The sequence below is a fragment of the Haliaeetus leucocephalus genome, unplaced genomic scaffold (genome assembly GCF_000737465.1).
Source record: "Haliaeetus leucocephalus isolate CR32 unplaced genomic scaffold, Haliaeetus_leucocephalus-4.0 Scaffold175, whole genome shotgun sequence".
NCBI lineage: Eukaryota > Metazoa > Chordata > Aves > Accipitriformes > Accipitridae > Haliaeetus > Haliaeetus leucocephalus.
Genome location: NW_010972611.1, coordinates 55372 through 73324, shown reverse-complemented (window position 1 = coordinate 73324; position 17953 = coordinate 55372). Strand labels below are relative to the sequence as shown.

The following is a 17953-nucleotide window of genomic DNA, read 5'->3' as shown; positions in this document are numbered from 1 at the left end:
GGCGGGGGCCCGCCAGCAGCTGCCACCGGTTTGTGTTGCAGGGACGGGGAGGTGGCGGCCTACCTGGAACGCGCCTCGGCCGGGGGCTCCGCGCCGCGGGACGCCGGGAGCCGGACGGTGAGGGTGGGCGGAGCGGGGCGGGCGGGACGCAGCGGCTGCCGGGATACGAAGCGCTGCTCGGAGCCCGCCGGGTGCTTCCCCGACTCCTCTCGCATTTACTTCGCTCGCGGCGTGGGCTTTAACTTCTTGACTGGTACCATGTGGAAGGATGAGGCAAAGCATGGTGTAACTGCCGTACCGGGGCTTTTTCCTTAGGAAGATGCTTCCTCTGACAGAAAAGGCAGTTCCAGTGCTTCAGTTCAAGGTGTGTGTGCGTGTTTCTGTGCATTACCGGTTTGTGTTTTGTCCAATTTGCACTGTCCTGATGGCTTTGGTTTACTTACTGGGATCAAAGAGCTCTATCTAGAAAGGCAGAACAAGCCCTGTGACAGCTGGACAATTTATCAGTGAATGAGCATGCGGGGAGAAGGAAAACTATGGGATAAGATTTCTTTGCTTGCAGAAAGATGGGTCATAGAGCAGCAACTAAGTTAAGAAACTGGACGAGATAAAAAGCTGGTTTTGTTTATTCAAGGGATGTTCAGAGTTGAAAAGACCTTCGCTCTTCACATCTCTCATTCCAGATGCATCTCCTGCCCCTTCGCGACTCGCTGTTTCCCAGGAAGTTTACTCAGGTGGCAGCATGCGGGTCTGGTCCGATTACCTCAACGTGCACTTGCATCCCAAGAGCATCTATGTCATCCGTCAGTACATGCACGATGGGTATGTTCTAAAGGTTTCATTCAGAATCTGTTGTCCAGAACAGGATCTTAGTTTTGACTTCAAGGAAAAATTAAGAGGGGATAGAATAAGCCCCCCCCTTTTCTTAGGGAGTGTGGTTGCCTAGAAGCCTTTGGACAAGGTGAAAGTCTCCTGCAGGATCCTGGCTGCATAGAGGAGTTGGAAGATCGGTTGCACTTTTATGTTGAAGAGTGTGATTATCTGCAGGTTTGACAGCTTAGTCCAAACTCCCTTTTCTTTCAAGAAACTTTCTGTTCAAGATTAAGTAGAATCTCAGCTGCTGCTGCCATTCTTACACAGGGGTTCCAAGTCCTCTGTGACCTACACAATGGATTCTCTGGAGTTGGTGCCAAGGTGACAGAACTGCTCTATGATGAATATTCAGGAAAAGGAATCCTGACCTGGGGCTTGACTCCAGTCATGAGTAACATGGGAGTAAGTAAACAATGGGGAAACAAAACAACAGGTGATGCTTTCATGCCCAATCTGGATTAGACTGTTTGATTGCATCTTTAAGATTCTAATGGTTGGATTTTTTCCCCCCAGGGTTCTCAGAAGAATTTTTACAGACTGATGAACACAGCCCTAGGAATTGTCCATCTCTCCAGTCACAGCTCGCTCTTTTGCCCCCTGTCACTCAGTGGGAGTCTAGGAATCAAGCCACAACCTCCCGTTACATTTCCATATATAAACTATGATGTATGTACCATAGAGTGGTTTACCTAGAAACAACACCTACCATGGCTGGCTTTCAGCTCTTTCAGATATACCACTCTCCAAAAGTGTTTTCTGCAGCTATGTTATTTTAGCAATGTTTTTTCATGATGGTGTTCTACTAAGCAGAAAAGATTTTTTTTTTCCTGCTTTTTCACTGTTAGCAGAGAATTAACTGCCAACTTTTCACTCCCATAGTTTTTTTCATCCTTTAAAAAACATTACATTTTCTTTTTTGCAGTCTTTCCATTGGTTTACTGCCTTCAGTTTTGTCACTGAAAAAAATGGTTTACTGCATTATTCTTCATGTGCTGAGTATGTAACACCAGCCTTGTCTGTGCACTAAGAAGCTGCTGTCAAGAAAAACAGCAACAGATCATTTGTTAGCAAGCAGTTGACTTGCTTATCCAAAACCTGAAATAACTGTTAAAACACAACGTATATAAAAGCACAATTTACAATATGCTCAAGTTAAATATACAAAAATGAGTTAAGGAACAGATGAATTTAACTTGTCCTGTAAGTCTTCCATGTGTCTCCCTCCATAGGCATCACTTAACTACCACAGCAGCGCAATTTTGGCAGCAGTGCTTGACACCCTTACAGCTCCTTACCGGCTCTGTTCCTCTCAGGGCTCTATGATGCACCTTGCTGAAACACTTAACTTCTCTGGGAGAAAGGTAAGGGCATAGAGAACAGCAACCTCTAATCCTTTCAGTTCTACCTGAACTACTGCTGTGGGCAAGAGCTGGTGTTCTACTTCACATCTGTACATACACACATAACAGGACGGGGGGAGTGTGTTCTAGACTGATTTGTCTCCCCCTCTCTGACTCGTAGGTTGTGGCTGCGTGGGCTTCTGTTCCCTTTCCTGCTCTACATGGCTGCTCGCTCCCTGATACTTTATGTGCCTACCAGCAAGACATGCCCTGGAAGCTTCTGTCTTCATGTAGGGAGCAGAAGGTCAGCTGCTGTTTTGCTCAGTCTGTTGTGCTACGAGGAATTTGCAAAGAAAGTCACATCAGGTAATCAGCATTTCAGCTGCACTTTTCCCTTCAGAACTCACACTATCAACTGTGGTGGTTTCTTAAAGTCATTCACAATCCTATTAGGAGAGTCAGCCGAATGAAGAAAAAACTGTATAGTAGTGATCTAGCCAGTTATATGCTACTAACTTTATAGCAAAACAGCTAAAAAGCAGCTGAGTCACCAACACTTTCAGTCAAATCCCCTGGAAAACCATGAATTGGTTTTCTTTGCAGCAGCTGTCCAGAAAAGCAGGCCACTTCTCCACTCCATGCTTGTGAGAGCACTGAGCAGATTCTGCAGCATTATTTACACACTGTGTTTCCTGGGGCATTCAGGTTGGTAACAGTTTTGTTTTGTTTTTTTTTTTTAGAACAGGGAACAGTAACTTGCAACTGAAGGTAGAGCAAGTTTTGGATAACTTTATTCACCTTCTTCCTTACAGCACATCCCACGTGCTTGAGCAGCCATGTAACACCCTACCTCCGTACCCCCAGTTTTTTTCTCCTCTTCTGACCAGACAAGGCTTCCTCCTGGACAAACCTCCCAGTTATTCCTCAGCAGGTAACAAGTGCCCCTTAAACTTACTTTGCAACAGAAAGAGATCATGTGGGGGCAAGTAGGGTCTAACAGAGGTAAAGGAGAATTATTAAAAAACCAACAAACACACAACACACTTTTGAGTGTTTGTAGGGCAAAAATTATTAGTGTTAAGCAGCTCTTCTGCTACGTTGAGCTTCAGTAAAGCAACTGCTTGTAAAGTAAAATAGAGTAGGGAAACAAATTTTGATTGGTCTGTTTGAACAAAGATATTTTTCCCTGCAGCTGTTGAAAGCATCCCTGTACTAGCAGCCCTGCAGTCTTCACCGGTTCTGCACACGCTCCTCTACAGCTTATACAAGGATCTACAGAAATTGAACACGCGGCGATGGCCCAGCTTCTTCTCTGCTGGAGTTGAACCGGATGACTTCCAGGAGGCCTTACAGGAGCTAAGAACTCTATCCCAGTGCTATGAAATGGGTTCTGAAGCAGATGAATCTGAAGATGAAGCAGATGCAGACTAACTCATCTTTATTACTAGAGATAGTGGAAGTAAGAATATCTTTAAAATCACTTTCAAAATAAAGGGAACGGCTTTAAAGATGGCCCAACTGCTACTTTCTTTTCAGTAAAATCCTGCTACAAAGGCTGGCTTAAGTTCTCCAGCTACTTGCAGTTGTGTTGTAAAGGAGGAAAGCTGCTTTTTTGGGGCCTGTTTTTGTATGTTTGTTTTTTTTAAAACTTTGCAAAGTGAATTTGCTCTGCCTGTTAGAATAAGACCACACAATAAATACAGAATTCAGATTGTAACTTTCCCATGTACAATCAACACAAGGGGAAAACTTACAAAAAATCATGTGTGTGTTCCACATGAAAACAGACATCTTATGATACAATATTTACATATTCTTTTCAAAGGCTGGTGGCCCATCTTCACCATGCAGTGAGGTCAATGTCCACAAGCATCACTTCTGTCATTTAATTGTTGCAGCTCCCCATGTAGGTTCTAGAGGATGTTATCACCCTCATCCCTTTCTTCATTTCTTTAGTTTGATACAGATTGAGAACTGCAGCTTGTCAGAAGTGTAGCAGGAAAGTGAACAACAACAACAAAAAGGTGCTATCTTAAGTACCTGTGCAAACATTTTTCCTTTATCCACAGCACCTGTCTAGCAGCAAACTGGCAAAAAACTCTCCTGATGCAGTCAATAGCTTATCAAGCCAGAATAACCTTAGTCATCAGGTTCTTCCTCAGAAAGCAGAAGATCTTTATCTGACAACTGGTCTGTGTTACTGGTACTAGTTGCATCCTCCTCATCTTCAGAGCTCCCATCACAGGATGTATGAAACAGCCTCATCAGTTCTCTGAACCTGTGGGATACCTGAAGAACAAGGGAAATCCAAGATAACTAGTGACCTAAAAGGCAGTATGAAATGGAAGTTTCACGTTATGGAGTTGAGGGTGTTTTGTGCATTTATGTTAAAAACAACCCCAATCACATTTTATGGAAGATTCGATCATGAAGGAAAATAGAAATAGAAGAGCACTGGGTTGTTCTGTCTTCTTTGGAAGAAAGTTATATTCTACTGACTTGCTGGTAAAAAACCGGCAGTTTGGGAAGATTCCTAGGCAGTAATATGAGGAATGTTAAGAGAAAACCCAACAGATTCCTTGTGTTGAAGCAGAAGGCTAAAGACCCAAGTAGCAGTCACTGAAACAATTTTGGTACCAAATATAAGGCTAGAATATCAGTGCTAATGTAAGGAGGACCGTAGCAGTCATGATTTTTGGCTGCACCAGAACAGATCAGGGTTGGTTTTGGTTTTTTATTTGCAAAGAGAATTATTTTTCTCTGATGCAGCATCAAATTGAAGTTAAGTTTGGGAGACTATATGACAGCAAACCTCCACTTTTCCTTCCTTTTCCCACCCTTTCCCCATTCACTGTAGCAGATGCAAGCTTTTCCACACCAATCGCTCACCTCACTAGCTGTCTTGTTGCCTAGTTTCTGTGAGATGGCATGGAATGTTTCCAGATGGGCTCCTTTCTCCTGACAGGTGGTGAGGATGACTCTGTCAGCCTCCCTGCAAAACAGTGCAATAGCTATTAAAGCAGCTGAAAACAAGCGTTGACACACTTCAACCACCACAAGCCCAAGAGGCCTGTTCCCAGGTAAGGATAGCAATCACAGAGCAAGTCCAGCAGGCTTGTTCCTTTACTATTACTACCACCACCTATCACAAGACATATCTCTAAGCAGAGCTGCATTTAGCCTGTTTTTAAGCTTTTTGAAGTCAGAGGGAAAAAAAATTCTTTCCCAGGCTGAAGTGCTACAATAATTACACAGCCACAAGCAGACAGTGTTTCTCATAGGACCAAGATGCCAGCTATGACAGACTGTGGTTAGAGGAAACAAGGGAGGGGGCAGAAGACATTAGAAAATGGGCATACAAAATGAAAATAAAGGATACACTATAATATGAAAGCTGAAGCCAAATACTGAATGCACAAAGGATGTAAGATGCAGTTCAGGCAGCTATACCTGGTCCAGAGGACAACCTTCTCCCCAGTTGAGCTGACTTTGCTGTTCTTAGCACACACAGTTGCTTCTGTGACTCGCTGCTGTTGCTGCTCCTCTTCCTTTTGCTCCAGGGAGGCAGTAACCACTCTATATTCTAGCTGCTCAGAATGCTGCTGCACCTGGAAGCAGTTGTTTGCATTTGACTTTGATCTGCTCTCAGGCAAATTTCCAGTGCAGCCCATATCATCTGTTTCCAAAATGCAATTATCAGGGGACTGTGAGCTGCAGCTCTTACCCAGTGTTGGTTTTCTACCCAGTGTTATCCAACCCTGTTTTGCTTCAGGTTTTCCTTCCAGAGGCAAAGGTGGTCCCTCAAATTCTTTCCCACCTAATTTTGAAGCATGACCAAAGATAGTGAGCTTATCTGATGAATCAGAATGAAGCCCTTCAGTCTGACATACACTCTTTCCAGAAGAGGAACTGGGTCCCGTTAAGCCTTTTACTGTAGCAGAAGAAGAGAGCAGCAGATCTCTGCTCAGCCCAAGGGAAGCATCTGCGTTTCCTTGATGTTGCTGCTTTAGTCCCTCACTCCCACTTCCCACAGTGCAAGGGCAGTCTTTGGTTTCTTGAGGTAGTTTTAGAGTAGCTTTTTGTAGATGTGTCCATCTGAGGTCAGTGACAGAAGAATCACTGTCCTTTGCAGTATTCACAACAGCACTGACACCAGCTTCTTGAACCTGGTTATCAGGCAGTGCAGCTTTTTCAGAAGATGCATGTCTGCTGGAGGCAATCTTTCCTTCCAGGTGAGATCCTGATTAAGAAACCCAGACAAGTTTAGATGAGCTGTTAGTAAGAAAAACATCTGGAAGCTTTATTCCTTTTTAAGAGTTTTTTGGTTTGGGCTTTTTTTTTTTTTTATTCTAGAGCATAATACTGTAAATGAGAACACAGTTTGGGAGCAGCTTTGTAATGCTATCTGCAGTTTACCCATCCTGTACTTCAAAGGCACTCTGCAGTGAATTTTCTTCACCATTGTGGGTTAGTACAACCAGCTGCTGTGTGAAGAAGTGATAAACACATGAAAAAGCTTAAGTGCATTGCCCAGAACAAAATTCTCAAGTGAAAGACATTGCTGCTCTTGGCACCCTATTTACAAAACCACTATAAACTAGACATCAGGTTGCGTTACATTTAAACTACTATATAGAACCTGTGCATTGTCTCCAACAGTAGTGTTAACTGAGACATGGTTACTGAAAGAAGGAAGAGATCTCTTTCAGGTTATTTATCCTGCAATAATCATGTTTCCCCTTGTCTGTACCAGACTGAAGGAAAAACAAGTAACTTGAAGGAGACCATTTAAAAGAAGATTAGAGAGATGGTGATTTTGAATTGCTGTGCTAAATGAAAACTGGAAAAAACCACAGTATCATGGACTAGTAGTACTGGGAATGGGATTAGTATGCTAGCAAGAGAAGCTTAAATGGAGCAATCGTTCTGAAAAGGGGAGAATGTTTATCTAGTCAGGAAGGCTTTTTTTTGAAGGGACTACACTGGATATATGCATGTTTAGAGCATCCAGAGTGGATGAACACAAGGAAAAAAAAATGAGAAAAGATTATTAGAAGTTCTCATTATCTCAATAAATTTGTGTTAGAAAGTCCTATACCTATTTTCCTTTGTGTGAACCAGTTTGGAGATGAATGATATACCTGTCTGTACACAAGACTTTCACATACCTGAAGCCAGAGAGTCCACTTTCCTAGATACAGTTTTTGTTCTGCTCTGGACATCCTCTCTCTCATCTCTGTTCTCCAGGCTTTCTTCTCCAGGTTCCTTAGACATTCCAGAATCCCTCCCTTCAGGCTGAGGACTTGATTCTTGTTGAACAAGGCTTGCAGTCAGCTCCTGAGAATCTTTATTTTTGTAAAATTTGTTTTCACATACCTGCAAATCAATGTAGAGGCATACAATTACAGATGTGGTATATCAATCCAAACCTAACACCTCAGCCTTTGCTTCCAAAGTATTCCTTGATCCTAACAAAGGCTTCAGTTTGCATTTAGAAAGCTGAATCTTTTTTATTATTATGAACAGGCAGAGTCTTTTCACATAGTGGCCACACAAGCATCTTCCACTAAAAAAGCTTATTCTTACCTCAAAAGAAAATTGAAATTAACACTATTTAGCATAGCAAGGAGGGGCAGTAGAAAGTGAGGGACAGACAGCGGAAGGCCAGGTAGTGCAGTCAGAGCTCCAAAGAGGGAGACGCTACTGGTCATCTTTTGATTTACTTGCTTCCTCAACACATTATTTTGGAGACATGAGGCCCAAGGCTGGACAGATCACCACATCAGGGGGACTCTTGGCACGACTCTACCTTCCACTCACCACTCCAGTGACTTGGCCTATCAACTGACCTTACTACTACAATGGCTGCAGGTCCTCCTTTTGCTTTTCTTTAGCTTGAGATCACTACTCCCTTCATGGCAGGAACAGGAACATTCCTTCGTCCCATCTACCCACTCGACCTCCTGGAAACAGACATACTCCAGCTGACAAAGATGCATGGTACACAAAGATGACAGTCAGGGTAAGGTTAACCCCAGAGGGAGCCAGGAAGGGGTGAGTGGCACTCTGCGCACACCCAGAGAGAACTAAAGCAATTATGCTGCTAGCAAGCAAAGCACAATGGAAACATTTCAATCTCCTTTCTTCAATCTTTTTAGGCTGTTGTCATGTCTCTTGATAAATCAACACATTTATCCTTGTGAGCATGCATTTGCTTAGAGTCCAGATATGTGGACTAGTGAGATACCCCAGGCCCACCTTGTCATTGTTCTGGCCTCCAATCTCTTTACGCTTCTTATTTTTTGAGGCTGCATGAATCTTGGGTGGTTCATCCTCCTCTTCTACATCTGGCAAAGACACCTCTTCAAACCCATCAAACTACAAAAGAAGAAACACACAAAAACTGCTCTATCATGATAGCTCTTCAGTAGACCAAACTTCATTTTCCCCATGGATTTCTGAATATTAAGTTCAGTTCCAGGACATGACAAGTTCAATTATGTTAGAAGAGACATAAATGCTGTAAAAAAAAAATTTGAAAAAAGTTTGCTTCAGTCCACCAACAGCTACCCCACCCTGCTGCTTCCCTCTCTCTGGAAATGCAGTCTCAATTTGAGTTCTTCAAGTTCAAACATGTCTAGTATCCTGCTTTTATCTTTTCTGGTCTTGGGGAAAAGATTGCTCCACCTCATATTCCTTCTCTTCTGTCCAGTTGATCTCCTCAAAATCTCCCATGCGGCTGGCTGAGGGCCGTAAGTGATCAAAGAAAATGGAGAACTCATCCTGCAAGTGGTCATGTCCTTTCAACAGTTGCCACATTTGGGTCTTCAGCTGAAAAAGAGAAATCCAGAGAAAATGAGTGTTTCATTCCATATTGTCACATTCTTCTCAGAAGGATTTCTCAAAGTGGAACACCAGGGCTTATTAGACCTCCAACATGGAAGTTTATGCTTGCATTGGTGCTACTTCATGAATATTTTGAGATCATTCCACATCCAGCTATCAAGTTAGCATAGAAATATCCCTCCAAAATTCTAGGCAGACTGTAGGAGGTACTAATCTAAAATTTCACCTGCAAGGTAATAAAGGCAAGGTGGAGGTAGGAGAGAGGAGACACACAGGCCAGTTAATTGTAAAGCCTCTAGAAGAGGCAGCTTCAATTCTCTACCATGCCCCACAGCAGGAGATCGCACTTGATAATCTCTTGTGGTCTCAAAGAGCAGCATATAGGAACAGTGAAGCAGGCCAGCTAATTGCATTCTCAGGGTTTTTGAGAGAAAGGATATACCTGGATGCCTGATTACCTCTGCAATCTCCTGGGGGAGGCAGTCTGCACAACTCTGGAGAACTTTGATGATCTTTTGATGGTGGGCAGGATTTTCAGCAAAACAAATCTCCAGTTGCCTGAGGAACTTCCGGCTTTTTTCAAATGCTTGCTGCTCTTCAAACTGACCAAAAGAAAAAGATTCACCCCTCATGTTCAAGAATGTATCTCCAAGCATCTCTAGTTGGCTTAGGCAAGCTATAAAATGCCTGTCTTGCTATTTTTTTTCCATTTGTATTGACATCCATTGCAAAACTGGGAAGAGGTGGAGAAAGAGAAACAAGACTTTGCATAATCAATACTTACGTGAGCTACAAAGTTTTGCTTCCACCATATGCATGTAAGATAGGAAAATCCAGAAAGAATGGAACAGGTGAAAACCTCTATCTTACAAAGTGGAAGGCTGATTTGTGAGATAAGGGAACCATTCCACTTGCTTTATCTGCACGTTGTCTCTGCAGTCAGGTTCTGCAACGTAACTGGGAAAGGCCAATTCTCCACAGTAATACTTAATATGAGACTTAAAACAAACACTAGACATTTCAATTCTGATTAATAAAACAGCAAGGTAAGCAAGTGATTTACCAGCTGTTTACCTTTCTTGCCCTAGGAAGAATACTTTATTCTTTCACTCTCACAAGCATTGACATTGTCTGCTTAAAATTTGGTCTCCTTTCATGCTACCTACCAGTCCACACTCCAAAGCTTGTTCTGGTAATAGAAAGGCAGCAAAATCTGTGAGCAACTGTGGCCAGTCATGCAACAGTTTCTGTAAAGTGGAATAGAGATCCACAGCTGTTTGCTTGTCCGTGCTAATCTCAAACTCATAGATAACGCGAAGAAAGTCTTCATACTTTCCAGGAACATGCTGCAAGGCTTCACGCACCTGGAAAGAGCAACAGAGCTTTACAGGACTACATAACATCCAGGAAGAAAACAAGTTAATTTAGTAATCTTTGATCTCTTGCTACTCAGATTTACACAGTGCTTCCAGCTTTGTTGAGCCAACCAAGTCTTTTCCTTAAAGATAAATTTTAACTGCTCACAAGAGAGAAGGGAACCAAATCAAAGACTATGACATTCTGAAATTAAAAGAGGCCCAGTGTTGTGAATTGATTGCAGCCAGCAGCTAAGCCCTCCCCCAGCCACTCACTCACTCCTCACCTCCCCCAGGCAGGACAGGGGAGGAAAGAGGAAGAGCAAAAGCAAGAAAACTCATAGGCCGCGATAAAGACAGTTTAGTAAGTAAAGGACCGCCATATGGGGTGCTATGAAGAAAGATAACTTCATCCTGACCAGATCCAGTACAGCCAGTCAGAACTGGCAGTTATGTGGCTCAGGCATGAACCATGTTAAAGGACTTGAAGCATCCGATGTTCCTATTTCTGGGTTACCTACTGGTCTAGCTTACCCTGGTTAGATAAGCTTGTGCAAATGCCAGATCTTTCTGTTCCCGCAGGGGATCTCTCTCCAGGATGTCTTCATCATACAAGAGGAGCAGCTTAGATGTATCTTTGCTAGCACGAGCCCGTCCCCTCTTATTTCTGGTTCTGTGGGAGCTCCTGCTCTTCCCAGGGGCTTTCATGTTTTCTCCTGTGAAGAAGCACAAAGCAAATTGTACAGGTACCTTTCATACATTCCTTGGGCTGGCAGACAACTACTTTTCTAGATCAATACTGCAATAGAAAAGTAGGTTTTCAGAGTTAGTGACGAGTTAACTGTTTACACTCTCCTGTAAGTGTATGAGCAATATACTTTTCTTAGTCAGGCTGGCTAACATATTTTAAATTTGCTGTTTATTTTTATAGCATCTGATAGGAAAAATCTCTGGATACAGCCACAAACCCATCCTAGCTATTCCTCAGCTAGCAATCTACTAAGAACTAATAGATACATCTACTGCATACCAGGAGCAAAAAAAATAAATCATAGTGAGTGAACAGAGATACGATATGAGCATCAGAGCTGGCTGTTAATGCTTGCAAATTATTCTTTTAGCTTATTATTTACATGAATAGAATTAACATCACAGATAAATAACTGGTGTCACATAATAGGGAATGATGTAGTGTACTAAGAGTTGCTACATCAAGATTTTTATGTCTTTAAGATTAGGACTCTGTTGGTCTAATGGGCTGAGGTCCACCTCGAAGTTCACTGCTCCAATTCACCTACCACTTGCTAGATTCTGTTAAGGTATTACTTTGTTTCATTTATTTTTCCCCAACATGACTTTATAACACAAAATTCAATTTAGCAAAGATTTGACTATTTAATACTGTTCTTATATAGGTATTGGGTATTAGCTGACACAAGCCACAAATCTTATGTCTGCAAATTTTTGAAGTATAAATGCATTACAATGGACTAAAGACACTCGGTTCATATACACAAGGGCTTCTATAGTAAGAACTGCTTTTATAGAATTGTGACTGTGTTGCAAAATTTAATTTCCAAATGGAAAGCATCACTAAGCTCAGATACGCCAAGTGAAATTAAACCAGATACAGTTTCCCCATTGTTTTGCTTTAATGCAGAGAGCAGCTCTATTTCCCCACGCCCTGTGTCAAAAGAAACCCACAGAACTTACCTGCTGGCATTCTGCGGGCTTCCAACTGCGGGGCCGCCTTTGTCAATGTGAAGGCAGATTTAGGTTCTTCTGATGTATCGCCACATATTTCATCATCTTTCTGTAAACTCTCTATTCCTTCCCCTTCCTCCTCCTCCTCTTCCTCAGGCTCAGAGTTCTCTTCCTGGGAATTCTCTTCTTCAGAATCTCCTTCTTGGCTTAAACGTCTCTCTGTTGCAAGCCAAGTAAGTTTTTCCATTGTCTCCTTAGAAAGAAACAACAAAAAAAAGTCACAATGTTTTCTTTTAGTGTTTGTTTTAACGTCATTCAGCAAGTAGCTCACTCCATTGTAATTCTAACAGCAAATTTCACAGATCAACATCTGACCAACTAGAGGATTCTACTGAAGGGACAGAATTCAACAACAACCAGAACTGCCTATTTTCATATCAAGCACAAAATTCAGTTTCAAAATCTGCCACTTATAAAAGCCTTAAGTTAGACGGGATTCCTTAATGATCACCTTAGTTCTTAAAGGCTTGCTCGAATTGCGATCTGGAAAATCATTTTCACTTAAAGTACTTCTTACTAAACAACAGCCTCAGTTGAGGAAGTCCTTGCAACTCAGCAGAATTTAAATCTGAATATTTGCAAGATATTCCTTTAGCTTGGACTTAAAATCTTCCCAGAAAAATGTGGTGTCCAATTTCTCTGTAAAACAGCACAATACCATGCTGTTATATAGTTAACAGTCCAGCTTTCCAATTGGATTGAAATTGTCATATGCCCTGACTCCACTAGGGTGTTTCAGCACACCAATATTTATCATTAGCAAGTTTTTTAAAATTTTGTTTGCTTTTACCTGAAGTTCTGGCACTGAAAGAATAGATTCTTCTGAGGCTGATGACATTTCTTCATCCTCATCTTGTGTAAAATCATCAAAGTCGTCTTCTTCCTCTTCTTCTGGTCCTTCTCTCTCTCCTCCAGCTTCAGGGCCAGCTGGTGTCCCAACAGACTGGCCATCTATACTAGACGAATCCTCTGGTCTTCCTAGTGGACTACTAAATTCTGCCTCAACATCTGCTGTATAAGAAAGATTCTTTGGAGACTCACTGCTTACTTGTGGTCCAGCAACAACACCTGCATCCATGTGCTGTTCTCCATGGGGAGACGTCTGCAAAGCCCGTCGTTCTTCTTCTCCCTTCTCGTCACACAAAGTATGCTCCTTTTTAATTTCTTTCAGGTCATTTGAACATGAACATGCAGCCTCCATGTTCAGCTCCTGGCTGAGATGTAGCATGAATTCTTCCTTCACTTTAGCACATAAAAGATCCCTCTTCTGTACTGGATTTACTTCCTTGGTAGCATCATTTGAATCTTCAGGCTCAATTTTCACTGTTTCATCTGGATCTTCTAAATGAGGCAAAAGGTCCACGCACAAGGGCTCTGAAGTGTTCTCATCTCCTTCTACCACCGTCCAGCTACAGCAGTCAGTCTTGTTTACCTTTTGCTGACTGCTGTTATTTGAAGTGGCAGGATTTGTACTACACTCCTTGGGTGAGACAGCAGAGCACGAAACGTACAACTCTGGGGGTTCAACCTTGGGCTCCACTGTGGGATAGATATTTTTGTTGTTTCCAGCAGGGCAGGAAGGAACCAGATTCAACTGTTCTTCATTTTCACCAACAGATGATGCAGATAGACTGACAGGGTTAGGAGAAACTATCAACGAAGGGATTGAAGAAGTCACTAGAGGCTGATTTAATGGACATGGGAAAGTGGATGGATTTACCAGTAAGGTTGTAACTGGAATAGCCTGAGTGCCTCTACCAACTGTTGTATTTATGGGCTGAATCATATTGCAACCATTGCCTATATTAACCACTTTCACTGTGGTAGCAGGTACAGTAAGGATGACAGGAGATGGCTGAATCAAAGGTGAAGTCTTTATCAGTGGGGCAGATTTTGTCCCTTTTTTCTTTTGGTATCCCTTACGAACACAAGGTTTGCGTATTTTTGCTCCAGCCAAAGCTGGCAACATCAGTTTTGGCTGAAAAGTTACTGGATTTGAGGACACTAGAGCTGGTGGTACAGCAGCTGAGAAAGCTTGTCTGGAGTCCGAATGCGAAGTGGAAAGCACATTCTGAAATTCCAAGCCATCCCCACTTCCTACCACTGCTGGAACATTCAAAGGCTGCACTCCCGGCACAGTCTGCATAACTGTAGCTGGCTGGATTAGCCGAGGAATCTGAACCATAACTTTGCTGGGAGGAGCTTCTGACTGGGATAGCTTCACAGTTTTCTGGATGTTAATAGTGTTGGAACTAGGCTGCAGACAAGGACTTGGTCGAATGAGGACAGGCTTCAGAGCTGAAGACCTCTGCCTCCTCCATGCTCTCCTAGAGAATCGATTGGCAAGGGGCTTTAGGGTCAGTACTAGTCCCTTTGGCATAAGTAGAGGGTATTTTTCATCATATTCTGTGTCTGAAGTTTCCTTTCCTGTCCCCAAAAAGACACCTTCTGCATCAGGTGAACCTGGCATCTCCCTGGCATCTTCTGCTAATTGCTTCAATTCCCCCTGAATGGAAGGCAAGCTTGCCTAAAGGGAACAAGAGTTTATTAGTCCCATCCATAGGCTATTTCTCTATTACCACCTTCAAACAGCACCATAGAAAGTGACAGACAGCAACTTGCTTCTATAAGTAAAGCATTTTTTATTTACTTTATTCTATTTACTTTATTCTACTGTATATTACTTTATATTCACAAGTTTTACGCCAAAGCCTTCAAAACAATCCGAGAGCCTCAAAGAAACAACAGAACTGAATTGCTTTATAAAGGTTCCTTTAGTAAATACAAGATTTTGCGGGAAGGAAGCTTCACTGCAACAATGAAATATAATAGGTGATTAAGAGAACTGGATTTTATGGCATCTGTGCCTAATTCTTTCCTCAGACAGAGTCCTCCTTGACTGACTCGCAGGCACAGTCACTATGCCTCCAACTTTGTCTTCCTTGTGCAAAGAATCTCAGAGAAAGAATCCGTACGAAGCATGAGACATTCAGGTATAACAAAAATAACATCCACACTGCAGGTGAAGATAACCTCAGAAAAACCCACCCCAAACCCCCAGATTTCTTATTTCCTCTTAGATGGTGAGGTTTTAAGGGGGAAGAACATGCCCTCGCTCACAGCTGTAATACAGTGGGAAGGAAGGCAACACCACTAACCATAAGGCAAGGGTCAGACTACGTTGATTAACAAATTAACAAAGCTAAATAATGAAATCAACACATCAAACCAGAGACATCAGAAATACACCCATGTAGCAAAACAAGGATGTGACAACAAACACTGTATGTCCATGATAACTTCAATCATGTACTGCAGCTGGGCAGCCAAGCATCAAGAGTAGCGTATAATACTTCAGGTTGCTAAGTAGCAGTGTTCTAGCTACATTTACTAGCTAGACTCAGAGTAACACAGGCTCCCACACAATACAATCTGACTACCTTTTGACTTCAGAGCTGTAGGCTAACCAAACAACTCACTCTGGACCTATGCTGTAAAAACAAACAAACACCACCCCCCAAAAAACCCCAAACCCGAACCCGAAGAAATCAACCAAACAACAATAACAAAAACCCCCTATGCTGGATGAAGAATAGCAGAAACTACCTTTAGCCAAAATGGCAGGCGATGTTCTTCTCTCTCCACAGGTGGCTTCCACTCGTTAGGCTGGATTTCCTCACAGCACTTGAACAGAATGGGCAACTGTTTTGTCTTTTTATAGTACTATGTGGAGACAGGAGAGAATGCAAGACAAGATGACTGTGGTCAGATCACCTGTCTAACAACTGCTGGGATGTAGGATGAGGATTGTGATCTGTAAAAGTGTTCATGTATAAAGCGATTCTCATCACTACTACTTCAATAAAGTACTACCCACAGAAACATTAAAAAAGAATAATAAGGCTGAACAAGAGCTCATTGCCATCTTGGTTCCTCTCGAAAGAGAGCATGACATTCTAGCAGACATGCAGGTGTACTTGCTTCAAGTGTTTCTGGCTCTTAAACTCTCTTCAGCAGTGGCCATTAGCTTACAGGATAGGATATTTGGCCAGCTGGACCTTCAGCCTGACTGAAGAGACCACTTTTGTTTAAGCTTCACTACTCAAAGTTTATTTGTATGAATTTGTCAGGATTACTGAAGCCACAGTTTTACTAGGACTGTCTGCAAATGCTGGGCTCTAAAAGAGTCAAAATAGTAATACAAGTACTTGCAAAGTACAGAGGATAAGGTCTTTTTGAAGAAATCCTCATTGCTAATAAAATGATGAAATTTTCTTTTAAGCATCAGCACATAGACAAAAAGGTCCTTGGAACAAACAGCACATCTCTTCTTGTATAACAAACACCAACCAGACACACAAATCTGAAAAATACCAAACCACAATCTGAATGTATCACTTACTCTGATGATATTATCAGGGGCTCGATTCATATTGAGATTCTTGATTCGTACTGTAAGCTGGTGGGCAGTTTTTGTTGGCAAGAGATACTTGCTGATCAAAGGCTTTGGAAACTCTGTGCCTTCAAAATGTTTCAAACCTAAAGCTAATAAACTGAAGAAGGAAGGAAGGGGGCGGGGGGGGGGGGATAAAAAGTCTTTTAGACAGTACGACAGATTACTATTTGGATGTGCTGTTGCACAATACACAGATATCCCAAAAGTCTGCATGCTAGAAATTCTCCTTAACAAAGAAGTCTCATTTGTATGCATTTTATTCAATAATTCTAAGCACCTACTTGTCCTCTGCCTTGGTGAAGATAATCTTGTCCCGGGGAGGGTTTGCTTTCAAGGAACATATTGGCAGTAGCTCTGGGTACATAAAGACTCTCCTTGTTGCCAAAATCCATGCCACTTGCTTTGGCAAACATGGAAATTCATTGGCTGTGAAAAGAATTAACAGGTAAGGATAGACATATACATGGACAAATAATGTTTTTCACAACTGACTTCTTGAAAACATTGTTTCTTTTACTCCCTTCACTGCAAAAAGAGAGAGACTTTCTCCCTGGTTTTTAGAATTCGCATATTTCCTAGTTTTTGCCCTTAAGTTTACACTGCAAAAGGTAAAATTACCTTCCCCTTCCATCTTTTCTTTTGCTCTATAATGAAAAAGCCCTTGTAAAAAGCTCTGTGTACTTCAAGTCAGTTCACTCTCTAAGTACCAGAAAAATCACAAACCAAATATTTGAAGCCAACAGTATTTTTTTATATAAAATACTCCAATGAAGGGAATATTTCCTTGATGTGTGTTAACCAACACATTTGGAACAATTATTTCTAGTTTCATAGTTTCTTGATGGATTTCTGCAGCTTAGATCATCATCCGCAGAACAATTAATGGCAGGATTATGATGTCAAACAAAAGTCAAGAGCTCATATAACATGCTTTACTGTATTTCAAGTTTAAGAACCAAGAAGGCAGTCAATAAAGTAGATGGTTTTATCGAAAAATACCTCACAAAATTAAAAAAAAAAAATATTCATTCCAAACAGCAGTCTGAACCATATCTCATTTGGAAGGTGCACAGCATGAAATAACTCCTGCTGTAAATGCTTTCCCACCTCTTGTCCCTTCAAATACATACCACTCTTCTTCACAGCTTTGCGAGGGCTCCAGTCAACTTGGACTTGGGCATGAAAGTCTTCAATGAGCTGCAGTGCTCCCTTCAAGTTACATGGCTGGAACATTGTTTGAAATTTAGGATTGAACGACTGACGAAGGAGTGCAGAGCTTCGAGCAAAGTTACCAAGTTCACTCTGTGAAGTCAAACAGA

General features: G+C 42.0%; 2 protein-coding genes across 7 annotated transcripts in view; one reads left to right on the top strand and one right to left on the bottom strand.

Moving 5' to 3' along the window:
- Positions 1 to 17861, top strand: MSTO1 (misato 1, mitochondrial distribution and morphology regulator; the record flags this gene model as incomplete). The annotated part of the gene is made up of 13 exons (XM_010564153.1): positions 1 to 117; positions 316 to 364; positions 684 to 822; positions 930 to 1047; positions 1141 to 1275; positions 1387 to 1539; positions 2103 to 2234; positions 2395 to 2579; positions 2817 to 2918; positions 3026 to 3144; positions 3406 to 3672; positions 5179 to 5293; positions 17780 to 17861. Coding segments are annotated over 11 exons (1488 nt in total), but the record flags the coding sequence as incomplete, so codon positions are not given.
- LOC104829638 (GON-4-like protein) overlaps positions 3859 to 17953 on the bottom strand; it is a 29726-nt gene continuing 15631 nt past the window's right edge. For 3 of the 6 annotated variants that reach the window (XM_010563996.1, XM_010563997.1, XM_010564000.1), the window contains 16 exons: positions 17765 to 17936; positions 16916 to 17060; positions 16581 to 16731; positions 15785 to 15901; positions 12969 to 14705; positions 12128 to 12371; positions 10949 to 11130; positions 10226 to 10423; positions 9518 to 9661; positions 8901 to 9044; positions 8472 to 8591; positions 8063 to 8176; positions 7382 to 7589; positions 5664 to 6453; positions 5103 to 5205; positions 3859 to 4502 (listed from right to left, as the gene is read on the bottom strand). In XM_010563996.1, the coding sequence (XP_010562298.1) occupies positions 4353 to 4502; positions 5103 to 5205; positions 5664 to 6453; positions 7382 to 7589; positions 8063 to 8176; positions 8472 to 8591; positions 8901 to 9044; positions 9518 to 9661; positions 10226 to 10423; positions 10949 to 11130; positions 12128 to 12371; positions 12969 to 14705; positions 15785 to 15901; positions 16581 to 16731; positions 16916 to 17060; positions 17765 to 17936 (4719 nt within the window). In that variant the 3' untranslated portion in view covers positions 3859 to 4352. Of the gene's footprint in view, positions 4503 to 5102; positions 5206 to 5663; positions 6454 to 6480; positions 6698 to 7381; positions 7590 to 8062; positions 8177 to 8471; positions 8592 to 8900; positions 9045 to 9517; positions 9662 to 10225; positions 10424 to 10948; positions 11131 to 12127; positions 12372 to 12968; positions 14706 to 15784; positions 15902 to 16580; positions 16732 to 16915; positions 17061 to 17764; positions 17937 to 17953 lie in introns of those variants that run through there. The other 3 variants (XM_010563999.1, XM_010564001.1, XM_010564002.1) reach the window with 3 other exon arrangements.